Raw genomic sequence first — 26,480 nt, 5'->3', positions numbered from 1 at the left:
TGGGTCTCCTGAATACAGGACACCAATGGCTCTTGACTCTTTATCCAATTTGACAGTCTGTGTCTTTTAATTGGGGCATTTAGCCCATTTACATTTACAGTTAATATTATTATGTGTGAATCTGATCCTGTCATTATGATGCTAGCTGGTTATTTTGCCCCTTAGTTGATGCAGTTTCTTCATAGTGTTGATGGTCTTTACAATTTGGTATGTTTTTACAGTGGCTGGTACTGGTTTTTCCTTTCCACATTTAGTGCTTCCTTCAGGAGCTCTTGTAAGGGAGGCCTGGTGGTGACAAAACTCTCAGCATTTACTTGTCTGTATAGGATTTTATTTCTCCTTTGTTTATGAAGCTTAGTTTGGCTGAATTTGAAATTCTGGGTTGAAAATTCTTTTCTTTTAAGAATGTTGAATATTGGTCCCACTCTGGCTTGTAGGGTTTCTGCAGAGAGATCTGCTGTTAGTCTGCTGGGCTTCCCTTTGTGGGTAACCCGACCTTTCTCTCTGGCTGCCCTTAACATTTTTCCTTCATTTCAACCTTGGTGAATCTGATGCTTTGTGTCTTGGGTTTATTCTTCTCGAGGAGTATCCTTGTGGTGTTCTCTGTATTTCCTGAATTTGAATGTTGGCCTGTCATGCTAGGTTGGGGAAGTTCTGGATAATATCCTGAAGAGTGTTTTCCAACTTGGTTCCATTCTCCTCGTCACTTTCAGGTACACCAATCTAATGTAGGTTTGGCCTTTTCATATATTTCATATTTCTTGGAGGTTTTGTTCATTCCTTTTCATTCTTTTTTCTCTAATCTTGTCTTCACAATTTATTTCATTAATTTCATCTTCAATCACTGATATCCTTTCTTCTGCTCGATTGATTCATCTGTTGATACTTGTGTATGCTTCATGAAGTTCTCATGCTGTTTTTCAGCTCCATCAGGCAATTTATTATGTTCTCTAAACTGGTTATTCTAGTTAGCAATTCCTCTAACCTTTTTTCAAGGTTCTTAGCTTCCTTGCATTGAAGTAGAACATATTCCTTTAGCTCGGAGGAGTTTGTTATTACCCACCTTCTGAAGCCTACTTCTGTCAATTTGTCAAACTCATTCTTCGTCCAGTTTTGTTCCCTTGCTGGCGAGGAGTTGTGATCCTTTGGAGGAGAAGAGGTGTTCTGGTTTTTGGAATTTTCAGCCTTTTTGCGCCGGTTTTTCCTCATCTTCGTGGATTTATCTACCTTTGGTCTTTGATGTTGGTGACCTTCAGTGGGGTTTTTGTGTGGACATCCTTTTTGTTGATGTTGATGCTATTGCTTTCTGTTTGTTAGTTTTCCTTCTAACAGTCAGGCCCCACTGCTGCAGGTCTGCTGGAGTTTGCTGGAGTTCTACTCCAGACCCTTTTTGCCTGGGTATCACCAGCAGAGGCTACAGAACAGCAAAGATTGCTGCCTGTTCCTTCCTCTGGAAGCTTCGTCCCAGAAGGGCACCCACCAGATGCCAGCCGGAGCTCTCCTGTATGAGGTTTCTGTCAACCCCTGCTGGGAGGTCTCTCCCGTTCGGAGGCTCGGGGGTCAGGGACCCACTTGAGGAGGCAGTCTGTCCCTTAGCAGAGCTCAAGGAACACTTAAGTCTGCTGAAGCTGCGTCCACAGCTGCCCCTTCCCCCAAATGCTCTGATCCAGGCAGATGGGAATTTTATCTGTAAGCCCGTGACTGGGGCTGCTGCCTTTCTTTCAGAGATGCCCTGCCCAGAGAGGAGCAATCTAGAGAGGCAGTCTGGCTACAGCGGCTTTGCCAAGCTCAATTCAGATAGATTTTATGTAAAGGATGAGTTAACCTAAGGACTATCAGAATTACTAATTATTAAATTCCTAAGGATATAAACCAAATGACAGCTGCTATTAGATAAAAACAAATATAATGATTTTGGTAAAGAGTTACTAAAGATGCTCCTAGTAGGAAAGATACACAATTTCTAACTGAATGTCCTATTACCAACAACTTCTCTTCTGGGCTTGGATAGATTTCTGGGCATTGGCTTTCTCAGTCATAAAAATAAGGAGCTAGGTAAAATGGCCTCAAGGGTCCCTAGAGCTCCGAAAATTTATGGCTATGGAGGATGAACTCAATAATTAAACTAAAGCCAAAACCAAAGAGGTCATGAGGTAAAAATCACATGCCTCTACATGAGACAAAGCAAATGAATAGGGCTCTCTGTGAGATTATGTATGACTATAATGTGAGAAACAGAAAGTCAGAAGTGTGAGGCCACTACAGTACCTAATTTCTGGGATAAAAAAGTCATCTAAGTATGTACTTCTCCTGTATGCTCTTTCCATCTTTTCTAGTAATCGTCCCTTATGTCTACCATAAGCAGGTACTTAATAGGGAGAACTGGTGTTTCTTACCTATGAATAACCAAGGCAAGCAAATTTCTGCTTTTAAATTATATTATATAGTGGGAAAATCTGTGCCTGTTCTTCTTTAGTGCAAAAAAATTTGCAGTGGAATTTTTTTGTATTTCTGTGAAAAATAGTTAAATAAGTACAAGTATGACACTACTTCAGAAGAATATATATAAACGGAGAGACTGAGGAACATTTAACTGTCAAAGTATGCCAAATTCAAGAATGCAATCAGACTAGAACATCCCAAAATGCAATTTTCTTCATTCTTTTTTTCCTTTTTTCCTTCAAGCTGTTCATTTCATATATAACATTTTATCCCCCAAGTGTTTCATTTGCTCCACATCTGTGATTTGACATTTAATTAGCTTTCCAAAGCTAGGCAAGACGTATTTGCTCAAAAACAATGGTATAAGGAAACGGAACAGAATAAACCAAAGTAATTTGGACTCAGATTATACTTTCACCCTGGGATTCTTTCATATGTCATTTCTAAAGGTAAAATTAATTCATCAACATAAATGTTAAAATCTTAAAATCCTTCACAGCAATAACTATTACAGCTATCCACAGATGGGGTATCATATTCTGTGATCCCCCAGTTATCTCAATTTGAGAACTTAGAAATACTTGCACAAATAGTTTTATGTAATAGGTTCATTTCATATAACAGGGTCTTAGAAACCTATTATTAATTGGTTAGAGTGATCTTTTGAAGGGATAATAATATAAACAAAAAAGCAAAAGCATTTGTAGGAGGAAAACTGATAGTACAACATTTAATATATAAGATGTTAAGAGTCTAGATTTGTAGAACAGAAATACTACCTGATATAAAGAGAATATACGTACTGTCAAATCACTCTCACGTGAATACTAACAGCAGACAGAAGGCAATGCTTTAAATAAATAAACTCAGCTGTTAAACAATATTCGAAAGGAGTTAAAGATCTCTGGTGTTTTGTCTGCTCGACTCACTGAGTAACAATGACAATACTAAATTCACAACTACAATCAAGATCCTTAAACTATTCAACCTCAATAATGAGTATAAAACTTACTCTCTGAATCTTTTGCTGTGGATTTTAGTTATTGTTGAAGATGCCATTGGACTGCCTATTCCAGAACTAGCTGGAGAGCCTTGTGACACAGGTGTCATACAGTATGGAGAGTTCTGACTTGCTGGAGAGAGTGAAGTATCACTGGGCATGCTCAGTCCAGTATCTGTGGAGCCGTGGAGTGAAGAGAAAAAAATTAGAAACTTCAAATGCTGAAAAGCTCTACGTTGATCAATGTAATTTAGAATGGCCATTGTCTTTTGGGTCATTTCCAAATTTTCCAGAAGCTAATAAAGTGGGCACTTTTCATATCACAAATAAACATGTTCCATACACTAAAAAAAAAATAAATTCTCCTATTGTCTATTGAAGTATACTCTTAGCCAGGTGAGGTGGTGCATGTCTGTGGTCCCAGCTACTCGGGAGGGTGAGGTGAGAAAATCGCTTGAATCTGGAAGTTTGAGGTCAGCCTGAGAAACACTGTGAGACTTCCATCTCTTTAAAAAAAAAAATTCTCTCTCTCTCAAAAGTTAAGCATAGCCCAGAAGTCTCCACAGGGATGAGGAAGAATATACATTATCTAAAACATGTATTCCTAGAGAATTTACATTAAAGAGCAAAAATCTGCACCTCTTAGGCCAGGCCTGGTGGCTCATGACTGTAATCTCAGCACTCTGGGAGGCCAAGGCGGAAGATTACTTGAGGTCCAGGGTTCAAGACCAGTCTGGCCAACATGGTGAAACCCCGTCTCTACTAAAAATACAAATAAATTAGCTGAGCATGGTGGCACACGCCTGTAGTCCCAGCTACTCGGGAGGCTAAGGCAGAACAGCTTGAACCCGGGAGGTGGAGGTTGCAGTGAGCCGAGATCGCGCCACTGCACTCCAGCCTGGGCAACAACAGAGATTCTATCACACACACACACACAAAAATCTATATCTCTTTCCAGATCACATTACTCACTTCTTCATTTCTAGTTTTCCATCTATTTCCTAGAAATCTTTTTTTTTTTTTTTAACAATCTAAAACTTCCCATTATTGCTGGCAATGACAAATTCTACCTCACCCTCTCCACACCACTCCTGATTCTCCAGGCACCACCCCAGTTTCTCTCTTATTTGGTCTTTGCTTCTGTGTTCAAGAAGCTACATTATTAAATGCCATTTCTTGACTCTACTGTCTCCTTTGTTTAGTTATTGCTTCTTTCCTAAACAGCCAAACTCAGGAAATTAGCTCGTATTTGTATATCCAGTCCATTAATTAGCAAAGTTACACATGGTGTTTTTTTTTTTCTTTTCTTTCTTTTTTTTTTTTTTGATACAGGGTCTCACTTTGTCATCCAGGCTGGAGTACAGTGGCATGATCTCCACTCATTGCAGTCTTGACCTCCTGGGCTCAACCAATCCTCCCACTTCAGTGCCCCATGTAGCTTGGACTGTAAGCATAAGCCAACATGCCCAGCTAATTCTTTTATTTTTTTTGTAGAGACAGGGTTTCGCCTTGTTGCCCAGGCTGGTCTCGAACTCCTGAGCTCAAGAGATCTGCCCATCTTGGCTTCCCAAAGTGTTAGAATTATAGGCGTCAGCCACTGCGCCCAGCCCACGTGTATCTTCTTACCTTCCTACTAGGCTGTAAGCTCTTCAACAGCAGGACCTGTCTACTATAGATGTTTATTACATTCCCTAACGTCCTCTTGCTACTCTAGTTACTAAAATACATGGGGTAAGCATTCAGTAAACATTTGTTGAATGAATGGATGGATGATTACACCTAAAAACAAGGGGAATCATTAAACTGAGAATAAAAGTGAACCCTAAACAAACTTCCCTGGTGAACAATCCTTAGAAATCAACTCATTTTTCTAAAAACAATGAAATATTGTTGCTTAATCTACATGTAAAGCAGATTTAAATGTGTTGCAAAAACTTGGGCAATAAAGATATACTAGCAGAAAAATCTTTCTTCTGTGGTGGTATAAATATTAAAAGAAATCTGTGGTTTTGCTAAGTTACCAATTTGAATCATGTATTGCTACTTAATGTACGACACTGAATCTTACTGACCAACTAGACTCTGCTTTGCAATTGCATTCATTGTGGCATTAGTATTAATTCCACAAAAGCAAGAAAATCAACAAAAATGACTCGATGAAAAACAGCCCCACAAAGAAAGATAGCCAACAGTGTTCCGGATGTAAAAGAAAACAAAATGAAAATACCTGTGACAATTCCAGAGATCTCATGCATTCGTGAGATCTTAATTTTGAGGGTTCACTACAAATTCAGGATTTAAGCTTCAAAAATGTCATAGGCCTACTATATAACACCTGTCCCCTTCTCTTTAACCATCTCCCTACAAAAGTATCTTTAAAAGAAACCACTGTAAAAAATAAAGAGATTTATGTAAAATATGGAGCACATCTTCCAATCAGGAGCATAATTAGTGATAGCTTACATATCTATTAAAATATTTCAGACCATTCCATGAGAAGAGGAGAAAGGGGGACCTCCTTACCTTCCTGGGAAACAATCTCCTGTGGCAAATCATCAATAAAATCTAAGTGCATTTCTGTTGGTTCCTCAGATCCCAAAAGATTATGGTCCACAGTTAAGCGCCCCTTCTTTTCCTCTCTTTCTTTTAAAATAACCTAAAAGTTATACCAGTCTTTAATTACTGATTACTCTTCAACTATGTACAAATGATGACAATATACATTATAACACAGGTATAGTAGTTCACTTAAACATGAACATGAGAAGTTTGGCTAACTGGCAAAAAGGCAAATGTAATTTCAGACACTGTAAGTTGAAGGAAGTACTGCATACTAAATAAAGAAAAGCAATTATATTATAGAATATACAGCTATCAAACCATACCCATCTGATTCTTTAAATACTGGGTGACAAATTAGTTTCCAAAAAAAAAAAAAGAGTAAATTAAAAAGTTTAGAACCCAGGTCATACAGTTACACTTGATTGACATTCTACAGTTTTCAATTATCTGGAACCAAATTATCTCATTTTGAACCTCTTAACAATAGTGAGTTAAATAAAATAAGATCCCCAATTTATAGATGAGAAAGATGAGAGTAAAATGGTTGCCTAAAATGATATATAGCACTGAAGTCAGTACTGAAATCGAGGGCTTCTGATTCCTAGAGTCTAATGTTTTGGGATACTAAATATTTAACTTTTTTTTAACCTTATACAAATAATTCATTTTCCAGGGTCCTGTTCTATACAGAAAGACAGTCATGATACTGATGATATCCTGAGCTTCTAATTAACACATTATCGTCAAGATTCATGTGTATGAATACTTCTCACAACAATCCGTTAGCTAAGACACCACAACCTACTTTTACAAAACGGACTAAAATCCTTATTCATCTTATAAAATAAATATCCCACCAGATTTTGGTTTACCTTTTTAAGTGCTGTGGGTCGTTTTAGTTTTGCTATTTCCTTCTCTTTTCCTTTTTTTGCTTTAGAAGAAGCAATGTCCACAGAATTAAAGGATGTCAAACAGGGCTGACTTTTGGTTAAAGGTTTTCTATTAGCAGAGTCTTTAGTGTGAAAAGAAGCTGCAGTAACCACTAAAAACAAAGAGGAACATTAGTTTCACCATTAGGGCCAATCCCACATACTTTCAAAATTTCCAATGATAACTACAAAAACAAGAACATCCTCCTCCCATGGAAAAAAAACAACATCCTAACAGTAGGAGCACTACACATGGCTAGGCAGTGTCCCTCAGATACAGCTTTTACCTATCCTTTAGAGACTAAGCCAATGCAATTAACCAATTTAGAGGTCCATTATAGGGATAAATAATTAGTTCTACTCTACTATACAACCCTCAAACATGGCAATTCCTTGCAACTGATCTTCAGTCAGAACCATTCTACCTTTGAAACTTCACAATGCTGCACTCATTCTTATTCCTACTGAATCTGTTGTTTGTCCTTATGTAAGATATCTTACCTACCACTTCTCTCCTTATTTCAGTTGGTCAGTAAAGAATGATGATTTTACCCACTCAGCTGTACTCAGTCCCATTCAGTAATTATTTTTATTTATTTTTTTAATTTTTTGAGACAGAGTCTTACTCTGTCGCCCGGGCTGGAGTGCAGTGGCACGATCTTGGCTCACTGACACCTCTGCCTCCTGGGTTCAAGCCATTCTCCTGCCTCAGCCTCTCGAGTAGCTGCGACTACAGGCACATACCACCACGCCCAGCTAATTTTCGTATTTTTAGTAGAGACAGGGTTTCACCATGTTGGCCAGGATGGTCTTAATCTCTTGACCTTGTGATCCACCCGTACCGGCCTCCCAAAGTGCTGGGATTACAGGCGTGAGCCACTGTACCTGGCCTCAGGAATTCTTTTATGTCTGGCTGATGCTCTCAGTTTACACTGGCTTCTTCCAATCCTTTACTATTCCTAAATCCCCAACCTCAATCCTCTCACTCTAGCAGAGCTTTCCTGCCACTTCCCTGAGAAGATGCTATCCAATATAAACTTACAAACCACCTGAAAGGAGGTGGCAGACATCCTTACTCGTGTCCAAGGCTCACTGACTGTCTCTCTTCTTAATATCCCATCTCAGTTTCTCTAGGATCTAACTCTATTCCTATACCCTTGCATCTTTCAAGTTCCTCCCTGACCCTTGACTTTTTTCTTGATCCCCTAATAAGATGCTAAAATCTTCTATCTAAAACTAAGAAAGGGTTTTTTAAAAAGGCAAACCAACTAAACCCTTCCCTTGACTGACTTCCCTTCAAGCTAAGGTGCCATCATTCCCCTTTCCTTCCCTATTAAACTTCTAAACAGTTTTTCTCTCATTATCACTTTTCAAATCATTACAATTTGACCTCTGCCCAACCCATTCTCTTGAAACTTATTGTCAAGGTCACACATAATCTTACAATTGCCAAATATAATTCTTTGACTCTTCACTCTACTCTAGTTTTCTTCAGCATTTGGTACTAAGGACTATATCCTTTTCCTCAAAATTCTATCCTTGCCTTCTGTAACATTACGCTCCTTTATTTTTCTTATTCTTTCTCAAATCTATGTTTCTTGTTCTTCTTCCTCTCATCCTTTAAATGTGAGCATTCCACAAGGCTTTGTCTGTGAACATCTTTTTCCTAATTTTTCTTTCCCCCAACAATCTGATTTCCACAGCTTCAACAATCATCTGTATTTGAAACTCACTGACTTGTAACCTAAACTATACATTCATAACTATATGCTAAATAGGAACCACCAGAATCTCCCGTGCTAGCATTTAAAACACAACAGGCAGCATCTGCTCTTCCCAACAAAATTCTTCTATAATCCCTATCTTGTGTAGTAACATCGCAGCCCTTATCACCACCACAGTCATCCAAGACGGAGAGTTTGGAGTCATCATTGACCTGTTTCCAGATCCATCATTTCCCTATAATCCTTCTTCATCATGATCAGTCTCATTCTTTTCTTGAACATGTGTATATATGGGTATACATATATTAAAAAAGATATATATAAAACAATGTATAGTTATATAATTTCTAATAATTGTATAATTATATTAACACTTAGTGACTGCTAAATATGTTTATATATGTATATTAACAGTATATGTATATATAAACTTATATATTTAGCAGTATATACTGTATATATATAACATACATGTATAGAGTATTATATAGCATATATGCCATATATAACATATACAGTATACTGCATATATAACACATATACATTATATACCGTATATGCATATAATATATACGTACACAGTGTATATGTATATAATATATACGGTATATATACTGTATATATGTACATATATAAACAAATACATTAACAGTTACTAAATAAATCGAAGTTTTAATAAGCCATCTGACGTATCACAGGTTAACAATCTCGTCTCCATAATAATATTAAACATTTATTGAGTGATTACAACCCGGATACTCTAAGTACTTTACATATATCATCTCATCCAATTCTCAAGACAATCCTGAAGTAGGTACTCTCATATTAATGTGAGGAAACTGAAGCACAGGAAGGTTAAGTAACTTGCCAATGAAACACATGGAAGAACAGGATTCAAACAAAGGCAACTGGATTCCAGAGCCCCTGCTTTTAGCTACTAGGCCATACCCCTCCAGAACACTGCTAACTCAGTTTTATTCCCTACTTTTACTCTTAAGTGAGAGATTACTGCCACTCTCCCCAGCTCAACATGCAAGTCTAAAGCTTTATATACATTCAGTACTATTTGTAATAATAGTTACTCAAAGCAAAGGTTGATAGTGGACTGGTAACTAGATAGGTTTAAACATTTTGCACACAGGTTAAAATTATACATTGTAATTTATCTTTCTAATAAGCAATAGTCCCTTCACATAGGATCAGAAGAAACACAAAATTCAATTTTGCCTCTCAGCATTGGTGCTGGTACTGTACATTGGTACCCTTCCTGTTCCTTTGTTCTATTCCTCACCCTCTAAAAAGACAATGAAAAGAAATGAGGGAACATGGAAAAGCTGAGCTCTAAATCTGACAAGGTTTGTTAAAATAGAAATTACTGTTTCAGTAGAAAGCCAGATCATTTTCTCATATACACACACACACAATCTGATAAAAACCCTTGTTTGCAAGTGAGTTTTAAACTGGGTAATGTAAGAAAGCCAGATTACTTGTGATTTTTTAATTTCAATTTTGAAAAAGAAAAAAATCTGCGTGAGTCAAAATGCATACCAACTGACATTTATGCAGAGATCTAAAGAACCTGAGGGAAGCAAACTATGCTGATACCTGGGGAAAGAGCGTCCGAGGTAAACGGAATAGCAAGCCCACAGATATTGAGCTAGGATCAAGCTGGGTGTGTCTGAGGACCGCTCACATGGCTAGAACAGAGTGTGTTAGGAGAAAATGGTGACGAAGGCAAAACGGTAACAGGGTCAGCTAAAATATGGCTTTAGTTAGGAGCCTGGCTTCATGCCAAGTGAAATGAAGCACTATTAGAGGATTCTGAGCAGTGAAGTGATATAATCCAAATTACATTTTAAAAAGGTCACTTCTTTTAACACAGACTAGAGGTTGGGGGGAGGGAAAAACAGGCAGTAGTAAGGAGGCTACTCAGTATAGTATTATACAATAATGGGGGCTACTGTGGTCGCAGGAAATGTGGTCAGTAGTTAGAGTATGGATATGTTTTGCAGGCAGGACAGGATATGTTAAAGGACTAGGTGTGGAAAGAAAAGGAGCATGCAGAATTTCAAGGCTTGTTGTTTAAGCTGACTTACTTAAAATACACACACACAAACACACATACATATATATATAGACACACACATACATACATATATACATATATAAAACTTCTAAAATTTCAATTAACAACATCTAACATATATTACCAGAGACAAACAGCAAATTGCTCAGACTAATGACATCACCTGTATATGACAGAGGTCTGGTGTTAGTAATTTGCCGTGCTTTCATTGCTTGCTGTTGTTTTTCCAGAGCAGCTAACATGTCCCCCAAATCTAGCTGTACAGGTGTTTTATTCTTTTTTCCAGCTGCTTTTGATAAAGCTTCCTACAAAATAAATATAAAAAATTAATTTTTTTGTTACAGTATCAAAGTGTGGCATTTTAAGATGACTATCTTTATCACTCCTTCTATCTATTCCATCAAACCTAGCAAGTAAACTATCACATTTGTTCATAAAAAGGAATATGTACCTGTAATTTTTTTTGCTCCATACTTATTTCTGAATATTCTTGAGCTGTGGCAAGGGCTGCTGCTAAAGCTTTCTTCTTCTGACTTTTTGCACGTTTTGGAACTGAGGTGGTAATGGGAATTGGAGTCTGAACTATATTGATTGGTGAGTTTTCAGGTAAATCATCCAACTATGATAACCAGAAAAAAAACATTTGTTAGTGACCCCATAAAAGTCAATCATAAGGAAAAAGGATCCAGAATGTGGGATGTTCTGCAGTATAACTGGACTAGACTCTTCAAAGAATTCAATGGCATTAAAAAAAAAAAAAAGAAAGAATTCAATGTCATAAAGAACAGGATTTGACAGTGGGACCATTTCAGACTGGGAGATAATAAAGGGACAAAACAGCTTACTGCAGAGGGTGATGGTTGCCTGGATCCTTGAATGAAATAAAACAAAATATCTCCAAAGTAAAATTTTGAAACAATTGGGAAAATTTCAGTACAGACTGTATGTTGCATGATGATATCATTTAATTAATGGTACTTTAGTAACAGAACTGTGGATTTCACAGGGAATTATCTTTGTGCAGGCTATGCTGGAAAGAAATATTAAAGATAGGTACTAAACACCATCTCCTGCACACTTTGCTGCTCCATGTGCCTTTACATTTATCTTTAATATTTCCCTTCAACATAGCCATTGTTCAAAAGATGTTATATTTTGCTTTTCTTTTTAAAGAGTCACTTACTACTTTAGAAGAAAGTTTTTGCTGAATATTCTCATCCTTAGCATTTCCATTCTCATTTAGTTCTTGAAACCCATCTTCATCCTGAAATATTTCACATTTTAAGTAAAAAGAGTTCAAAGCAAACTCCTAAAAAAAACTTTTTCTAATGCTTAGAAGTACTGAAAAATGAGGAAGTTATTTCTGGTATTCTACTACTGAATTATTCAAAGTCGGTCTTAAAGAGGAAATGTCATTTCTCACTTGCTAAAACATCAACAATTTAATTATTCAAGGATGGGGGCGTATCCACATATCTCCATTTTTTGGATTTCTGCACCTACTATTTCATTTTTATTAACAGTTCTACCTTCAGATGGGTGGGTAATTGAAAATAAATTCAAACTGGATTTTATCACATTCAGATAATTTGACAAAGTGTTTAAGAGACAGCTTCATGTAAACTTTATTAATATATTCCTTATTCTGCATTACTCCACATGATTGTCAATAAGGTTAAAAAAAATTTCCATTGAAATTAAGTTCTTAATATCTTCCTTTATCCTGAAAATTATATCTAGTATCTTTAAATATAAGTATAGAACCAAGAGTACAGTTGAATACATGTACTGCAATTGCCAGATCTGGATATATTGAAACTATTCTTAATAGAATAATTGAGATACTCTCAAATCCTTAGGCTCAATTACTAAATTTATCTAACATATTATTGATTTTTTTTTTTTTTTTTTTGAGATGGAGTTTCGCTATTGTTGCCCAGGCTGGAGAGCAATGGCACAATCTCAGCTCACTGTAACCTCTGCCTCCTGGATTCAAGTGATTCTCCTGCCTCAGCCTCCCAAGTAGCTGGAATTACAGGCACCCGTCACCATATCCAGTTAACTTTTCGTATTTTTAGTAGAGACGGGGTTTCACCACGTTGGCCAGGTCTCAAACTCCTGACCTCAAGTGATCCGCCCCACCCTCGGCCTCCCTAAGTGCTGGGATTACAGGCATTAGCCATCACACCCGGCATATTATTGATTTCTATCCTCTGACCTCAAGTAAGTTTTCCAGTTTAATCTCCATCTATTAACTCATTTAATAGAATTTATGATCCAACCAAAATGAGCTACTCAAATGAGTTTCCAGAGATATGTGGTGAAAAATATCTTGACACATACAAATTCTACTTGCTCTTTAAATTCATTTCAAATGTTACCTACCCTGCCACAAACCCAAAGTGACCTGTCTCTGCGCTCAACTCTAACCATACTCAACTAAGTATTAGGTGTGTATATGCCTACGTTCTCCTACTACACAGCAACGTTCCCAAAGATAGCAGGTCTATCCACCTTTATGTATCATTCAGAGCACCTTACTGCACATATATAGACCACCAATAAGAATCTGTTAGATGAGTAACAATGCAATTAGGATATGAACTGTCTATCAGAGAAAGTAAAACATCTTTCCTCCTCCTCTAAAACTCTCCTGGCTGACAGCACAACTTAACTAGATTGAACTACTCAAATCTGAAAAGCCTTTCAAATGAATTGAGTAACAACAAAAATTCAGTGAAAAAGCTCCATACCAAATAAAGTCCACATGAAATCAAGTTCTACCTCTACACATTACCTCAAAATGATGAACACACAGGAAAAAATTTATAAAAATAAACATCAGTAAAATTGTTAGATTAAATATATATAACCAAGACAAAAATGAGTTAATACTTCTGAGTAATTTATAATTTAATACTAGAATCACATGTTAAGACATAAGAAGTATTCATAATGTTGACAGTGTAACAAATTAATTTCTTAATGGGAACATTTCCTATAACAGCTTACAAATAGAGTTTGAAAAAAATACCTCAAAATATAAAGACTCAGAATTAGGATCGCTTCTATGGGATTGACTAGAGCTTAAATGCTTATTATCTGGTCTCTTTTGCAAATTCTGTCTTCTTTCTGAGGAAGTACTGTGTCCTCGGCATCTGAATCCAACCTAAGTAAACCCCAGAGGGGAAAAAAAAAATCTAATTATTTTTAAATAAATGTTTCACTCAAGTACATAACATACTGGCAGAAAAGTACGCACAAGTGTACAACTCAATCAATTTTCACGAAGTGCATCACTTATTTTAAAGATCAAGTTTCTGACAAATAAGGTACTTATAAGAAAAATAGAAAAATGAGACGATTAATGCACATTACCTTTTTCCCCTCGACATGAATATTTATTAGCAGCTTTATTCACAAAAGTGGACACAGGAAACAAACCAGATGTTCTACAGTGGGTGAACAGTTAAACTAACTGTGGCATATCCAGATCATAGTATAGAAGTCTGTATCAATCACAAAAGGGAATAAACTACAGTATTGACAAACTCAACAACAGAGAACCATGGAAGTGAAAAAGGCCAATCCCAAAGACTGTACAAAGGCATACAAAATTACTGAAACAGCAGAATTAGAAAGGGAGAACAGATCAGTGGACTCTACGGCATAAGGAGCAGTTGGTGTGGCTATGAAAGCCAACAGGAGGGTCCTTGTGATGATGAATCGGTTCTGTGTCTTGACTGTATCAAGGCCAATATCTGAGTGTGATATTGCACTTTAGTTTTGCAAGATGTTACCACTGAGGGGGAACTGCATATTACTTACTTATTATTTTCTTTTTTTTAAGAGACGTGATCTTGCTCTGTTGCCCAGGCTGGAGTGCAATGGCTTGATCATAGCTCACTACAGCCTGAACACCTAGGCTCAAGTGATTCTCTTGCCTCAGCCTCCCAAGCAACTGGGACTACAAACACATGCCACTATACCTAGCTAATTGTTTTATTTGTAGTTTTGTAGAGACGGGGTCTCACTGTTTCCAGGCTGGTCTTGAACTGCTGACTTCAAGCAATCTTCCCACCTTGGCCTCTCAAAGTACTGAGATTAAGGCATGAGTCACATGCCTGGCCTTTTACATTACTTTTTGAGTTAGGATCTTACTCTGTCACCCAAGCAGGAGTGCAGTAGTGCCAACAAGGCTCACTGCAGCCTCAACCTCCTGGACACAAGTGATTCTTTCACCTCAGCCTCCCAAATACCTAGGACCACAGGTGTACACCACCACACTCAGCTAATTTTTTTATTTTCTGTAGAAGCAGGGTCTACCTATATTGTCCAGGCTGGTCTAGAATTCCTGGGCTCAAGGGATCCTCCTGTCTCGCCTCCCAAAGTGCTGGGATTACATGCATGAGTCACCGTGCCCAGTTACTCTTTAATTACTGTAAGTCTTCTCACACTTGCAGTTTATTTTTTTATAAAACAGATAAAACAATTAGGAAAATTATTTAATAAAAATCTTGTTTCCAAGATTTAAGAGAATAAGCTTTTCATCCAATCACATAAATTAGTATTATTATTGGATGTTATGAACTAAAATGTTTCTATCTCCCAAAATTGATGTATTAAAATCCTAACACTCCCTCTGCCCATGAGATGGTATTTGAAAGTGCAGCCTTTGGGAGGTGATTAGGTTATGAGGGCAGAGCCATCATAAATGGGATTAGTGACCTCATATAAGGAACCCCAGAGACCTCCTTCACCCCTTCCACCACATAAGGACAAAGCTAGAAGACAGTCACCTAGGAACCAGGAAGCAGGCCCTCACCACACATCAAATTTGCCAGTGCCTTGGACTTCCCACCCTCCAGAACTGAGAGAAATAAACTTCTGTTGTTTATAAGTCACTGAGTCTACAGCATTATTTTATAGCAGCCAAAACAGACCAAAAAATCCCATTAACAAATCTGCAAAATGTTCAATTGTCATATGGGCAAGAAAAAAAGCATTAAGCATTCTAAGACTCCTAAGACATTTCAAGTTACCTCTCTTAAGTACCAAATGCAACTAACAGTAAATGCCTCTCTTAACCAGGACACTTAAAAGATATGAAAAGTATGATCTTCAGTAACAGCTACTCCAAAATTCTAACAATTGCAAATTGGAAGCAGACCTGGAGAGAAGGTGCTGGTACACAGGCCTTGGATTATGAAATCAAACAGATGCACACAAAGACCTGGAACCACCTGAATTCTCACGCTTGCTGTTGTAAACCAGAATTAGTATATATGCATTAATAGTGTTACAAATAGTAAAACTATTTCCTTTAAAAACAAATGCAATCTGATTCTTACACTTCGAGACATAAAGCACCACGATTAAATTAAAACCCCCAAACTAATGGTCCCAATAAAGTTCACGTGAGCCAAATGTGCTAGTATTCCAATAAACTCATTAATGAATTAATAACCTCATGACATCTAAACACTTTTTGTCAGCTCTTCTAAAAAAGAGTTTTGTTGATAGAAAGCGGGTATACTGAACAAAACAAAGCAGAAGCTACAGCTCTGATATATATTAAGATTCCTAAATGAGTAGCGCAAAATTAATTTAAAAATTTTAAAGTTTTCATACCCCATCTGCAATAATAAAAAGGAAAAAAATATTAGAAATTGCCACTATGTACAAACTTATTTAAGGAAAACTTTACAACACTTCCATTTATTGACTGACTGACTGACTGCTTAACTGAGACGGGGCCTCTCTGCTGCCCAGGCTGCAGTGCAGTGGCACCATCATAGCTCACTGTAACCTCAAACTCCCGGGCTCAAGCGTTCCTCCCACCTCAGCCTCCCAAGTAGATAGGACTATGGGTGCATGCCACCATGCCTGCCTTACACCACTTTTCTAAAGAACACAAAAAAATGATTCAAGCCAGGTGCGGCGGCTCACGCCCGTAATCCCAGCACTTTGGGAGGCCGACGCGGGTGGATGGCTTGAGGTCAGAAGTTCAAGGCCAGTCTGGCCAACATGGTGAAACCTGTTCTCTACTGAAATACAAAAATTAGCCACGCATGGTAGCGGGCACCTGTAATCTCAGCTACTCGGGAGGTTGAGGCAGGAGAATCACTTGAACCCAGGAGGTGGAGATTGCAGTGTGCTGAGATTGTGCCACTGTACTCCAGCCTAGGCAACAAAGACTTCATTTCAAAAAAAAAAAAAGATTCAAAAATAGGAAGACATACTGTTTTTGCATAGAAAGATGACACATCATAAAAGGTAGCTGATTCTCTCTAAGTTTATAGATTAATTTAAACACCAATGGATTCCAATATATTTGGGAACTTATTAAGTGATAAAGGTAATTAAAGTCAGTGAAGAAGAGACAAACTTTTCAACAAATGGTGCTGGAAGATTTTAAAGTCACTTCGAAAATACAAAGTAGGATAATGTCTCATATCATATACCAAGAAAAACTCCAAATGTAACAAAGATTTAAATGTAAAGAAACAAGGCCATGAATACACTAGAGGAAGAAACAAGCAAATTCCTTTACAGCCTTGGGGTAGGGGCAAAGCTTTTCCAACTATGATTTAAAACACTTTAGAAGCCATCAAAAAAAAAGGACCAATACAGTCAATTTATAAATATGAACTTCTTAATTTTTTTTTTTTTTTTTGAGACAGAGTTTCACTCTTGTTGTCCAGGCTGGAGTGCAATGGCACGATCTCGGCTCACCGCAACCTCTGCCTCCCAGGTTCAAGCAATTCTCCTGCCTCAGCCTCCCTGATAGCTGGGATTACAGGCATGTGCCACCACGCCCAGCTAATTTTGTATTTTTAGTAGAGACGAGGTTTCTCCATGTTGGTCAGGCTGGTCTCGAACTCCCAACCTCAGGTGATCCACCCACCTCGGCCTCCCAAAGTGCTGGGATTACAGGCGTGAGCCACCGTGCCCGGCCTTAATGTTATTTTAAAAATAAACTGTGCATGGCAATAATCATGATAATAATGAGTAAAGTAAAAAATAAAAGGGAAAACCTAGCAAAATATTTGCAACTTGCGTTACATATTAAAGACTTCAAGTAACTTCAGGAACTTGATAAAAACTTGATCAAACTGATTTTAAAATGTACCTCAAAAAAGAAAGAAATAGATCAAGATTCAAAAAATGAGCAAAGTATAGGACCAGGTAAGTTCACAGGAGAAGAAGTAAATACAAATGCTCCTTAAACACATGGAAGAATGATCAACTACATTAAGACATAACTTTTATCTAACTGGCATACACCCCAAATCCTGAAGACACACTGTATCTGAAGCCATATGAAACTAGGCACTTTCCACATTGTTGTTGAGGATGCACACTGATACAATCTGGTGATATTTACCAAAACAACAGATGAATTTACCTTTTGACTCAGCAGTCCCTTATCTAGAAATTGATTCTATACATACACATTTTTAAATGACACAGCAGCATGTTTACAACAGCAACAGTTTGAAACAACTCAAGTATCCATTGATAAGACCACAGAAATCAACAAGGGTATATCCACACAATATTATGAGTTGTCTAAAAGGAAAAAGTATGGAAGCCCTTTACGTGGTAATATGGAAATTATGAAAATGTCTCCAAGATACACTGTTAAGTGAGCAAAGCAGAGAACACAGTAGATATGCTCTTTTATGTAAAGAAAGAACAAAAATAAGATATATACATCTATTTACTTATAATGAAGTGAAAAAACTCTGGAAGACTATAAGAATTTACTCAAAGTGGGAGAGGTATGGGGGAGAGGAGAAGCAGGGGTGAAATGAGACTTTTACATTGTATATAATCTTTTTTTTAAAATCTCTTTTACTTTTCAACCTATTCTATAAAATAAAGCCGTTTTAAAAGATTTCAAGTTTTTGGATTCTTTCCATCATTTAAAATTAGACCTATACCAGACTAAAGAAATGATCTATATTACCCAATGTTAAAACACTGGTAAGGATGTTTAAAACTCCTGTAATTAAACAGCATGGTACAGGTGCAAAAACCTCACAAACTGAACAAAACAAATAGCCCCAAAACAGCATATAAGAAATCAGTAGGCCGGTCACGGTGGCTCACCCCTGTAATCCCAACACTTTGGGAGGCCGAGGTGGGTGGATCATGAGGTCAGGAGTTTGAGACCAGTCTGGGCAACATGGTGAAACTCCGTTTCTACTAAAAATACAAAAATTACCCAGACGTGGTGGTGGGCACCTGTAATCCCAGCTACTAAGGAGGCTGAGGCAGAAGAATCACTTGAACCCGGGAGGCGGAGGTTGCAGTGAGCTAAGATCGTACTACTGCACTCCAGCCTGGGCAACAAGAGCGAGACTCCGTCACAAAAAAAAAAAAAAAAGAATAAAAGAAAAAAAGAAATCAGCAAATCACTAAAATGGAAACAAAAACCAGGGAAAGAATGTTAGGGCAACTGGTTAACTACTTTGAAAATCCACTCCATTTTGTATTACCATGGAACAAAATAAATCTCAGATAAAAATGCCCTGAAATATTATATTACAAAAAGTAGCAGAACATACAGGTCAATATTTATTTGATTTCTAAAAGATGTCTAGAGTCTAAAAACAATCAGAAATTGCAAACAGGGAAAACATTTTGACTTAAAAAGATTCTGCATCTCAAAAAGCAAACAAATACACTTAAGTAAAGTACAAGGATAACAAAGCATTAGAAGTGGAAAGCAAATACATTGCCAACCATCTGGCTCCAGTTCTTTGGTGCCATATATATTTGCAAAGTTTTCTTTTTTGTTCTTTTAACATTCCTCATCAGTTTTGAGAAAGAGATAAAATGTTTTTCATCTCAGTATTATTTCCTCTCTAGTGAGCTACTGATACCAAAACCAATAGTACTGAAACTATAAACACGGGTAGGACTAGGAATTAGTCTCAGCAGAAAATTTCAGCCCATATGTAAATATTATGTAGAATTTGTTTATCTAATCTGTATAAATGATTCCTCTTTTAGTTCTTTTGTTTTTAATCTAATAAAGTTAGACTGCCTAGCTAGCTTGCCACAAATGATTTATTTTTGCAATAACCACAGGGAAGAGTGAATTTTTTTTGACAGCCTAATTAATGTTAAGGTACATATGAAGTACAGGTTGAATTATTCCTTATTTGAAATGCTTGGGACCAGAAGTGTTTTGAATTTCAGATTTTTTCAGATTCTAGAATATCTGCATATACATACTGAGGTATCTTGGGGATGGGATCCAAGACTAAACACGAAATTCACTTGTGTTTCATATACACCTCATACACATAGCCTAAAGGTAATTTCATACAGTATTTTAAATAACTGTGTGCATTACACAAAGTTGTGTTAAGTACTTATGTATAGAATTTTCTAGTTGTGGTGTCATGGCACTAAAAAAGTTTCATATTTTCAATTAAAAAAGGGGCAAATGATCTGAAGAGTCATTTCTCAAAGGAAGGCATACATGAAAAGATGCTTAGCATCACTAATCATCAGGGAAATGTGTATTAAAACCATAATGAGGTATTTTCTCATCTCAGAATGCCTATTCTATTCTCGAAAATAATTCTGGTATGCTGGTGAGGATGCAGAGAAAAGGAAACTCATATACACACTGATCTTGGGAATGTAAATTAGTATGACCACTACAGAAAATAGTATAAAGTTTCCTCAAAAACTAAAAAAAGAACTACCACATGATCCAGCAATCCCACTAGTAGAGCCAAAGAAAAGGCCATCAGTATGTTAAAGAGATATCTACCTCTCTTGTTTATTGCAGCATTATTCACATTAGCCAAGATATGAAATCAACTTAAGTGTCCACCAGCAGATGAATGGATGAAGAAAATGTGGTATACATACAGAATGGAATACTGTTCAGCCATAAAAAGAACAAAATCCTGTCATTCACAGCAACATGGATGAGCCTAGAGGACAATATGTTTAGTGAAATAAGCAATGCACAGAAAGATACAGAACACACGTCGTCACTCACATGTGGAAGCTAAAAAAGTTGATCTTACAGAAGTAGAGCGTAGAATAGTGCTTACCAGAGGCTAGGAAGGGTTGAGGGAGAGGGATAGGGAGAGGTTGGTCAATGAATGCAAAATTACAGCTACAAAGAGGGAATAAATTCTAGTGTTCTATTGCACTGGTAGGGTGACTACAGTTAACAATAATTTATTGTATATTTTCAAATAGGGGACAGGATTCTGAATGTTCCCAAAACAAAGAAACGATCTATGTTTGAGATGATGGATATGTTAATCACCCTGATTTGATCATTACACATTGTATACATATATCAATATATCCCATTATACTTTATAACTATGTACAGTTATTATGTGTCAACTAAAAAGAAAAAAGTTTCAGATTTTAGATTTGGATTAGGGATCCCAATCCTAAATCCAAATACTCTAAAATCTGAAACTTTTTCTTGGATGCTCAACCTGTATACCATTCCAGGAAGGCAAAGGAACAGGCAAATAGTTGGCATATTTAACCCATTAGTAACTTGCTCCTATTTAAGTTTATTCACAGAAGAACATATCCATATAGTCATATGATAGTTTTAATTCCTTAATAGAGTTAAGGAATCCAAGAAGGCCATCTAAAAAAATGAAAAGGAAAAATAATGACCATTAAACAACTCCCTAATTTTACAGCCAACCAAAGCAGGAAGATACAGTTATTTGTAGTTTATGGCAGTGCACAGCCCCCATTACTGTATTGCAGTTACACCTTGTTCCTCTGGGCCTCAGGAAACTGCCCTGACTACCTCATGGCAAGCCATCACTATGGCACTGCCATTAGCACAAAAGGGCATTTACAGTCAGGTAAAGACACGTGGACAAGGCTACAATCCCTAAGATCAAAGAATCAATATTTAAAGCACAAAATGCTTTTGAATTTTTGTGTGGGAAAAAGACATGGCAAATGAAACAGGATTAAAGGGCATCCTTTTTTAACACTATAAAATATTTAAATATACAGAAATGTAGAAAAATGGTACCATATATACTCACTCAATACTTTGCCATTTTGTTTCATTATTTAAGTTTATTAGCTAAGCCATTTTAAAGTTACACGATAGTTCACTTTCAAATCACTCAATGTGCATATCCACTACACCATTGTAACTAACAAATCTAAAATGGCTCATCTCATACCTAATTAATTTTCTCCACCCTAATTCGAATTACCTGTGAATTATTTCTTTGTTCAGTTTGCCTTCCACCTCTAGAAAATGTCTGATTTTTTTCCATCCAAGGTTTTTTCTGAGTTGCCTGGCAAGTTACATTGGACCAATTTACACCACCTATAACAAATAAAATTTTAAATTATAATTTACTTATAAAAGACAGGAAAACCTAAATTGACCTGATTTCATATACTGAAATTCAGTCACTAGAAATGCAATACTGAAAATTTTTCTATAAACCTTTTTTTTTTTTTTTGGAGACGGAGTTTCGCTCTTCTTTACCAGGCTGGAGTGCAGTGGCAAGATCTTAGCTCACTGCAACCTCCGCCTCCTGGGTTCAAGCAATTCTCCAGCCCTAGCCTCCCAAGTAGCTGGGATTACAGCCGCTCACTACCACGTCCAGCTAATTTTTTTGTATTTTTAGTAGAGACGGGGTTTCATCATGTTGGCCAGACTGGTCTCGAACTCCTGACCTCAGGTGATCCACCCGCCTCGGCCTCCCAAAGTGCTGTGATTACAGGCGTGAGCCACCTCACCTAGCCCTATAAACTTTTAAGTAGTACTACAGTTCTTAGTAATACAGGTGTCCTCTTACAGAATATCTCCAGCTGGCATTTTCTCAAGCTGATCAGCAAAACTGTACTTCCAAATTACCTTGAATCTCTGCAAGATTTCTAAGTTTTGTTTGCAGTATCAGCAAGCCTCATGCTTAAAAGGAAAACTCTGATAATGGACAAAGTAGAAAGTATAGCAAAAACACAATGCAGAAAATAAGTACCTGCACACATAGATGATTCCACATGCTAAAAAAAGAAACAAAAAGACAATTATACTCTACTTGAGAACCAACATTATGTACTTTGCTAAATGTTTTATAATTTAGTGTGAAGCATGCATATCACAATATTATCATACTTATTCAAAAATGAATATTTTTATTAATAAAATACAAAATACATTTGTAACTATCCTATTACTGTAGTAATTGTTAATGAAAACAGATACTTAAGCTTTAGCAGAGGATGCAAAATAATAATACTGATATCAATGACCAATAAAGAAATCAAGACGATGCCACATACATTCATTGTCCCAGAATCAGGATTTCTCAAAGCCCCTGCTGCAGGCTGGTTGTTGCTGTGTTTGGGACTGCAGTAACCACTGTCACTGTCAATGTCAGCTTCACTAGCCCCCTGCTCACTAGAAGATTCAGCAGTGGGGTGGGATGCTCTTCTTCTCCTGCCCTTGGACTTCCAGAGCATTGTGGCAGTGGTCTCTGAGAGAGACTTGTTAGCGATATCTGATGGGAAATCTACAAAGGCAAGGAAAGTGTGACAATTCTTTGTGATGAGCAAATTGATAAATTCTCATTAAATCATCAAGATTGTAAGAATATAGATATCAAACTTCATAAATGAAGAAAGAGGTGACAACTTTTTGAAAAGTTCATTAAAAGGTAAGATGTTCCTGGTAAGTTGGTTAATGTTTTTTGTTTTTCTTGAGGCAGGGTCTCAGTCTGTTTCCCAGGCTGAAGGGCAGTGGCACAATTTTGGCTCACTGCAACCTCTGCCTCCCAGGCTCAAGCAATCCTTCGACCTCAGCCTCCCAAGTAGCTGGGACTACAGGCATGCCCCACCACCACACCGGGATTATTTTTTGTAGAGACAGGGTTTCGCCATGTCGCCCAGGCTGGTCTCAAACTCCTAAGCTCAAGCGATCCACCCGACGTGACCTCCCAAAATGCTGGGATTACAGGTATGAGCTACCTCACCCAGCCTGTATGTTTTTATTATGAAGACAGAATAAAATATATCACTAAAATACTAAAATCACCATCAACCATTTAGGAAAGAGAACGTCATCAATCTTTTGAAGGTTGCTGTGTGTTCCCCTCCACTACTATACCATTTTCTTACCCCAGAGCTTACCATCTATTCTGAATTCTGTGCATATCATTCCTTCACTTTTCTTTATAGATTTACCATGGATTTCTGTATTTCTTAAACCTAAATCATATAATTTTCCAGTTTTCAACTTTATTTTAAAATACTACTTTGCCCATGTGACTTCTCACCCCTGCCACGCCTCAACACTGGCTTTGAGATTGTGGTGCATGCATTATAATTCATTAATGCCACTGGAATCTAGAATGCCTTTACATGAATATACCTCAGTGTACTTATCCTTTGTACCACTGATGAGACACCTGAGTTGTTTCAGAGTTTTGCTACTAAGAACACTATTACTGTTGACACTGATACACAGACACACGAATGTACATACATGCATACGTAAGCTTCTCTATGGTAAATACTGCCAGAATTTAGGGGATGCACATATCCAACTTTACTTGATGCCTAATCATTTTCAAAGGTACTAATAGACAGTTATACTCCAACAACAGTATATTCACCCAATGATCCATATATTCATTAAATACTTTACATTACCATTCAGACTGTACCTAATCTGCTGGGTATAAAATGGTGGCTCATTGTAGATTTTAATTAGTACGTTTCTGCTTAATAATGAGGCTGATCTTTTTTTTTTCTTTTTTGCTTTTAGCCACAAGTGTTTTCCCTTCTGTGAAATTTTTATTAATATTACTTTTGAATTATCTGACTTCTGCCATTTTTCTGTGTTGTATTTCTTATTTCACAAATTATAATTGCAGCAAGACATTCCAAAAAAAGAAAAAAAAAAACAAGACTTTCTTTGAACAAATTACAAGTTTTCCTTTTTCCACATTTCTGCCCATTCATAATTTTTATACAACACTGATTTAATTTTGAGTTGTGCTCTGCTTAATATGATGTCATGTTATGACAAGTCTTCATAATTATAAGATAACTCCATATTATTCCACTGAGCGGGTGTCCTGTACTTAGAGTAGTGTCCAAGCAGGACTTGTTACCTGCTACTAGTGGACACTATGAAAGCTTCAGTACTTTTGCTGCACTGCAGCAATATGCACCTTTAATCAAATAGCCCCCTCCCTTTCTAGGGGGAGGCTCCATTTGGATACATTCATAGGAATGAGATGACTGGTCTAAAGAAAAATTCCTATACTCCTGCAAATTGTTTAGCCTACGAGCACAGTGTTCCACGGGCCCCAAGGACAGGGTGGGATCATTCTCTTATTGATTCATGTTAATTCTTTATACATCTCATGCTAATCCTTTGTCAGTTATATACATGGTAAAAGTCTTTTCCAAGTTGGGGCCTATTCTTTCACTTACTTTTAATAAACAGAAATTCTTAATTTTAGAAACAGTTCCCTCCCTGCAGTCATAAAATTATCTGCCTATATTTCCTTCTACCATTGGGCTTCCCTAAGTCCTTAATCAATCTGAAATAGATTTGCATGGGGCACAAATCGGCAATGCTATCTCCGTCATCTTCCATATATGTGTTTTCATACACATGTGAGGTCTGTTTCTAGGCTGTCTGTTCTGTTTGACTTTTGTATACTGCATCAACAAAATAAACCTATAGGAATTAAGATGGCTTTATAAGTTTCCATATCTAGAGGAAAAGTTCTTTTCCAGGGATGTCTTGGGTCTTCTGAGACCACTGTTCCTTTATTTTAGAATTAATTTATCAAGTTTCCCCAAAATTACTTTGAACATGGTATTTAGGTTTTTCTTAATGTCCCATATTAAAGACTTAATCACTTTCTTTTTTCTTTCAAGACAGAGTCTTGCTTGGTTGCCAGGCTGGAATGCAGTGATGCAATCTCAGCTCACTGCAACCTCCGCCTCCCAGGTTCAAGTGATTCTCCTACCTTAGCCTCCCAAGTAGCTGGACTACAGGCACCTGTCACCACACAGAGCTGATTTTTGTATTTTTTAGTAGAGATGGGGTTTCACCATATTGGCCAGGGTGGTCTTGAACTCCTGGCTTCAAGTGATCTGTCTGCCTCGGCCTTCCAAAATGCTGGGATTACAGGTGTGAGCCACCACAACCAGCCTAGTCTTACTATTTTCTGCCTACACATCCCATACGTCTTCTCTAAGATTTCCAGAAACTCTCTTTTTCAGTGTTATTGTTAATGACATCTTTTTTAAAATTCTGTGGGTGGCAAACTGAAATGCAGTTAACTTTTGTATATTATATTAGATCCAGCCATCTTATTATAAACTCTTATTAAATAATGAGCTTGTGTTCAAATGTAAAAATCTGTTACAAATGGAAAGACATTCCTAATGAACTATAATATTTAATTTGATCTCTGCTTGATACCAATTAATCCTCAGAAATTACAAACTTAACTGAAGAATAAAAATACTGATAGAATTACAATCCTTGAATTTGAAAAATAAAAATAAAAATACTAATAGTATGTACAATATGTAATATTCTATCCAAATTCACCTTTATCTTTTCATTTTCTAATTCCTATGCCTCAGAGTGTCTTTGTGGTTAAAATAACAAGCAACATAAAGAAGTAAGGATATTTTAAAGCCTTCCCAGGGTTAAAAGCACATAGAAATGGGTCACT

The 26,480-nt window shown here is 37.0% G+C and overlaps 1 protein-coding gene across 1 annotated transcript in view; it reads right to left on the bottom strand.

Moving 5' to 3' along the window:
- SECISBP2L (SECIS binding protein 2 like) overlaps positions 1-26,480 on the bottom strand; it is a 57,975-nt gene that overhangs the window by 17,106 nt on the left and 14,389 nt on the right. The window contains exons 5-14 of the mRNA XM_023227164.2: positions 23,062-23,291; positions 22,758-22,782; positions 21,981-22,096; positions 13,778-13,912; positions 11,927-12,007; positions 11,195-11,362; positions 10,907-11,048; positions 6,877-7,046; positions 5,966-6,098; positions 3,455-3,617 (exon numbers count right to left, since the gene is read on the bottom strand). Coding sequence (XP_023082932.1) covers positions 3,455-3,617; positions 5,966-6,098; positions 6,877-7,046; positions 10,907-11,048; positions 11,195-11,362; positions 11,927-12,007; positions 13,778-13,912; positions 21,981-22,096; positions 22,758-22,782; positions 23,062-23,291 — 1,363 coding nt within the window. The remainder of the gene's footprint in view (positions 1-3,454; positions 3,618-5,965; positions 6,099-6,876; positions 7,047-10,906; positions 11,049-11,194; positions 11,363-11,926; positions 12,008-13,777; positions 13,913-21,980; positions 22,097-22,757; positions 22,783-23,061; positions 23,292-26,480) is intronic.

Source organism: Piliocolobus tephrosceles, chromosome 6 (genome assembly GCF_002776525.5).
Source record: "Piliocolobus tephrosceles isolate RC106 chromosome 6, ASM277652v3, whole genome shotgun sequence".
In the NCBI taxonomy this organism is placed as follows: Eukaryota; Metazoa; Chordata; class Mammalia; order Primates; family Cercopithecidae; genus Piliocolobus; species Piliocolobus tephrosceles.
This window is presented reverse-complemented; position numbering and strand designations above follow the sequence as displayed.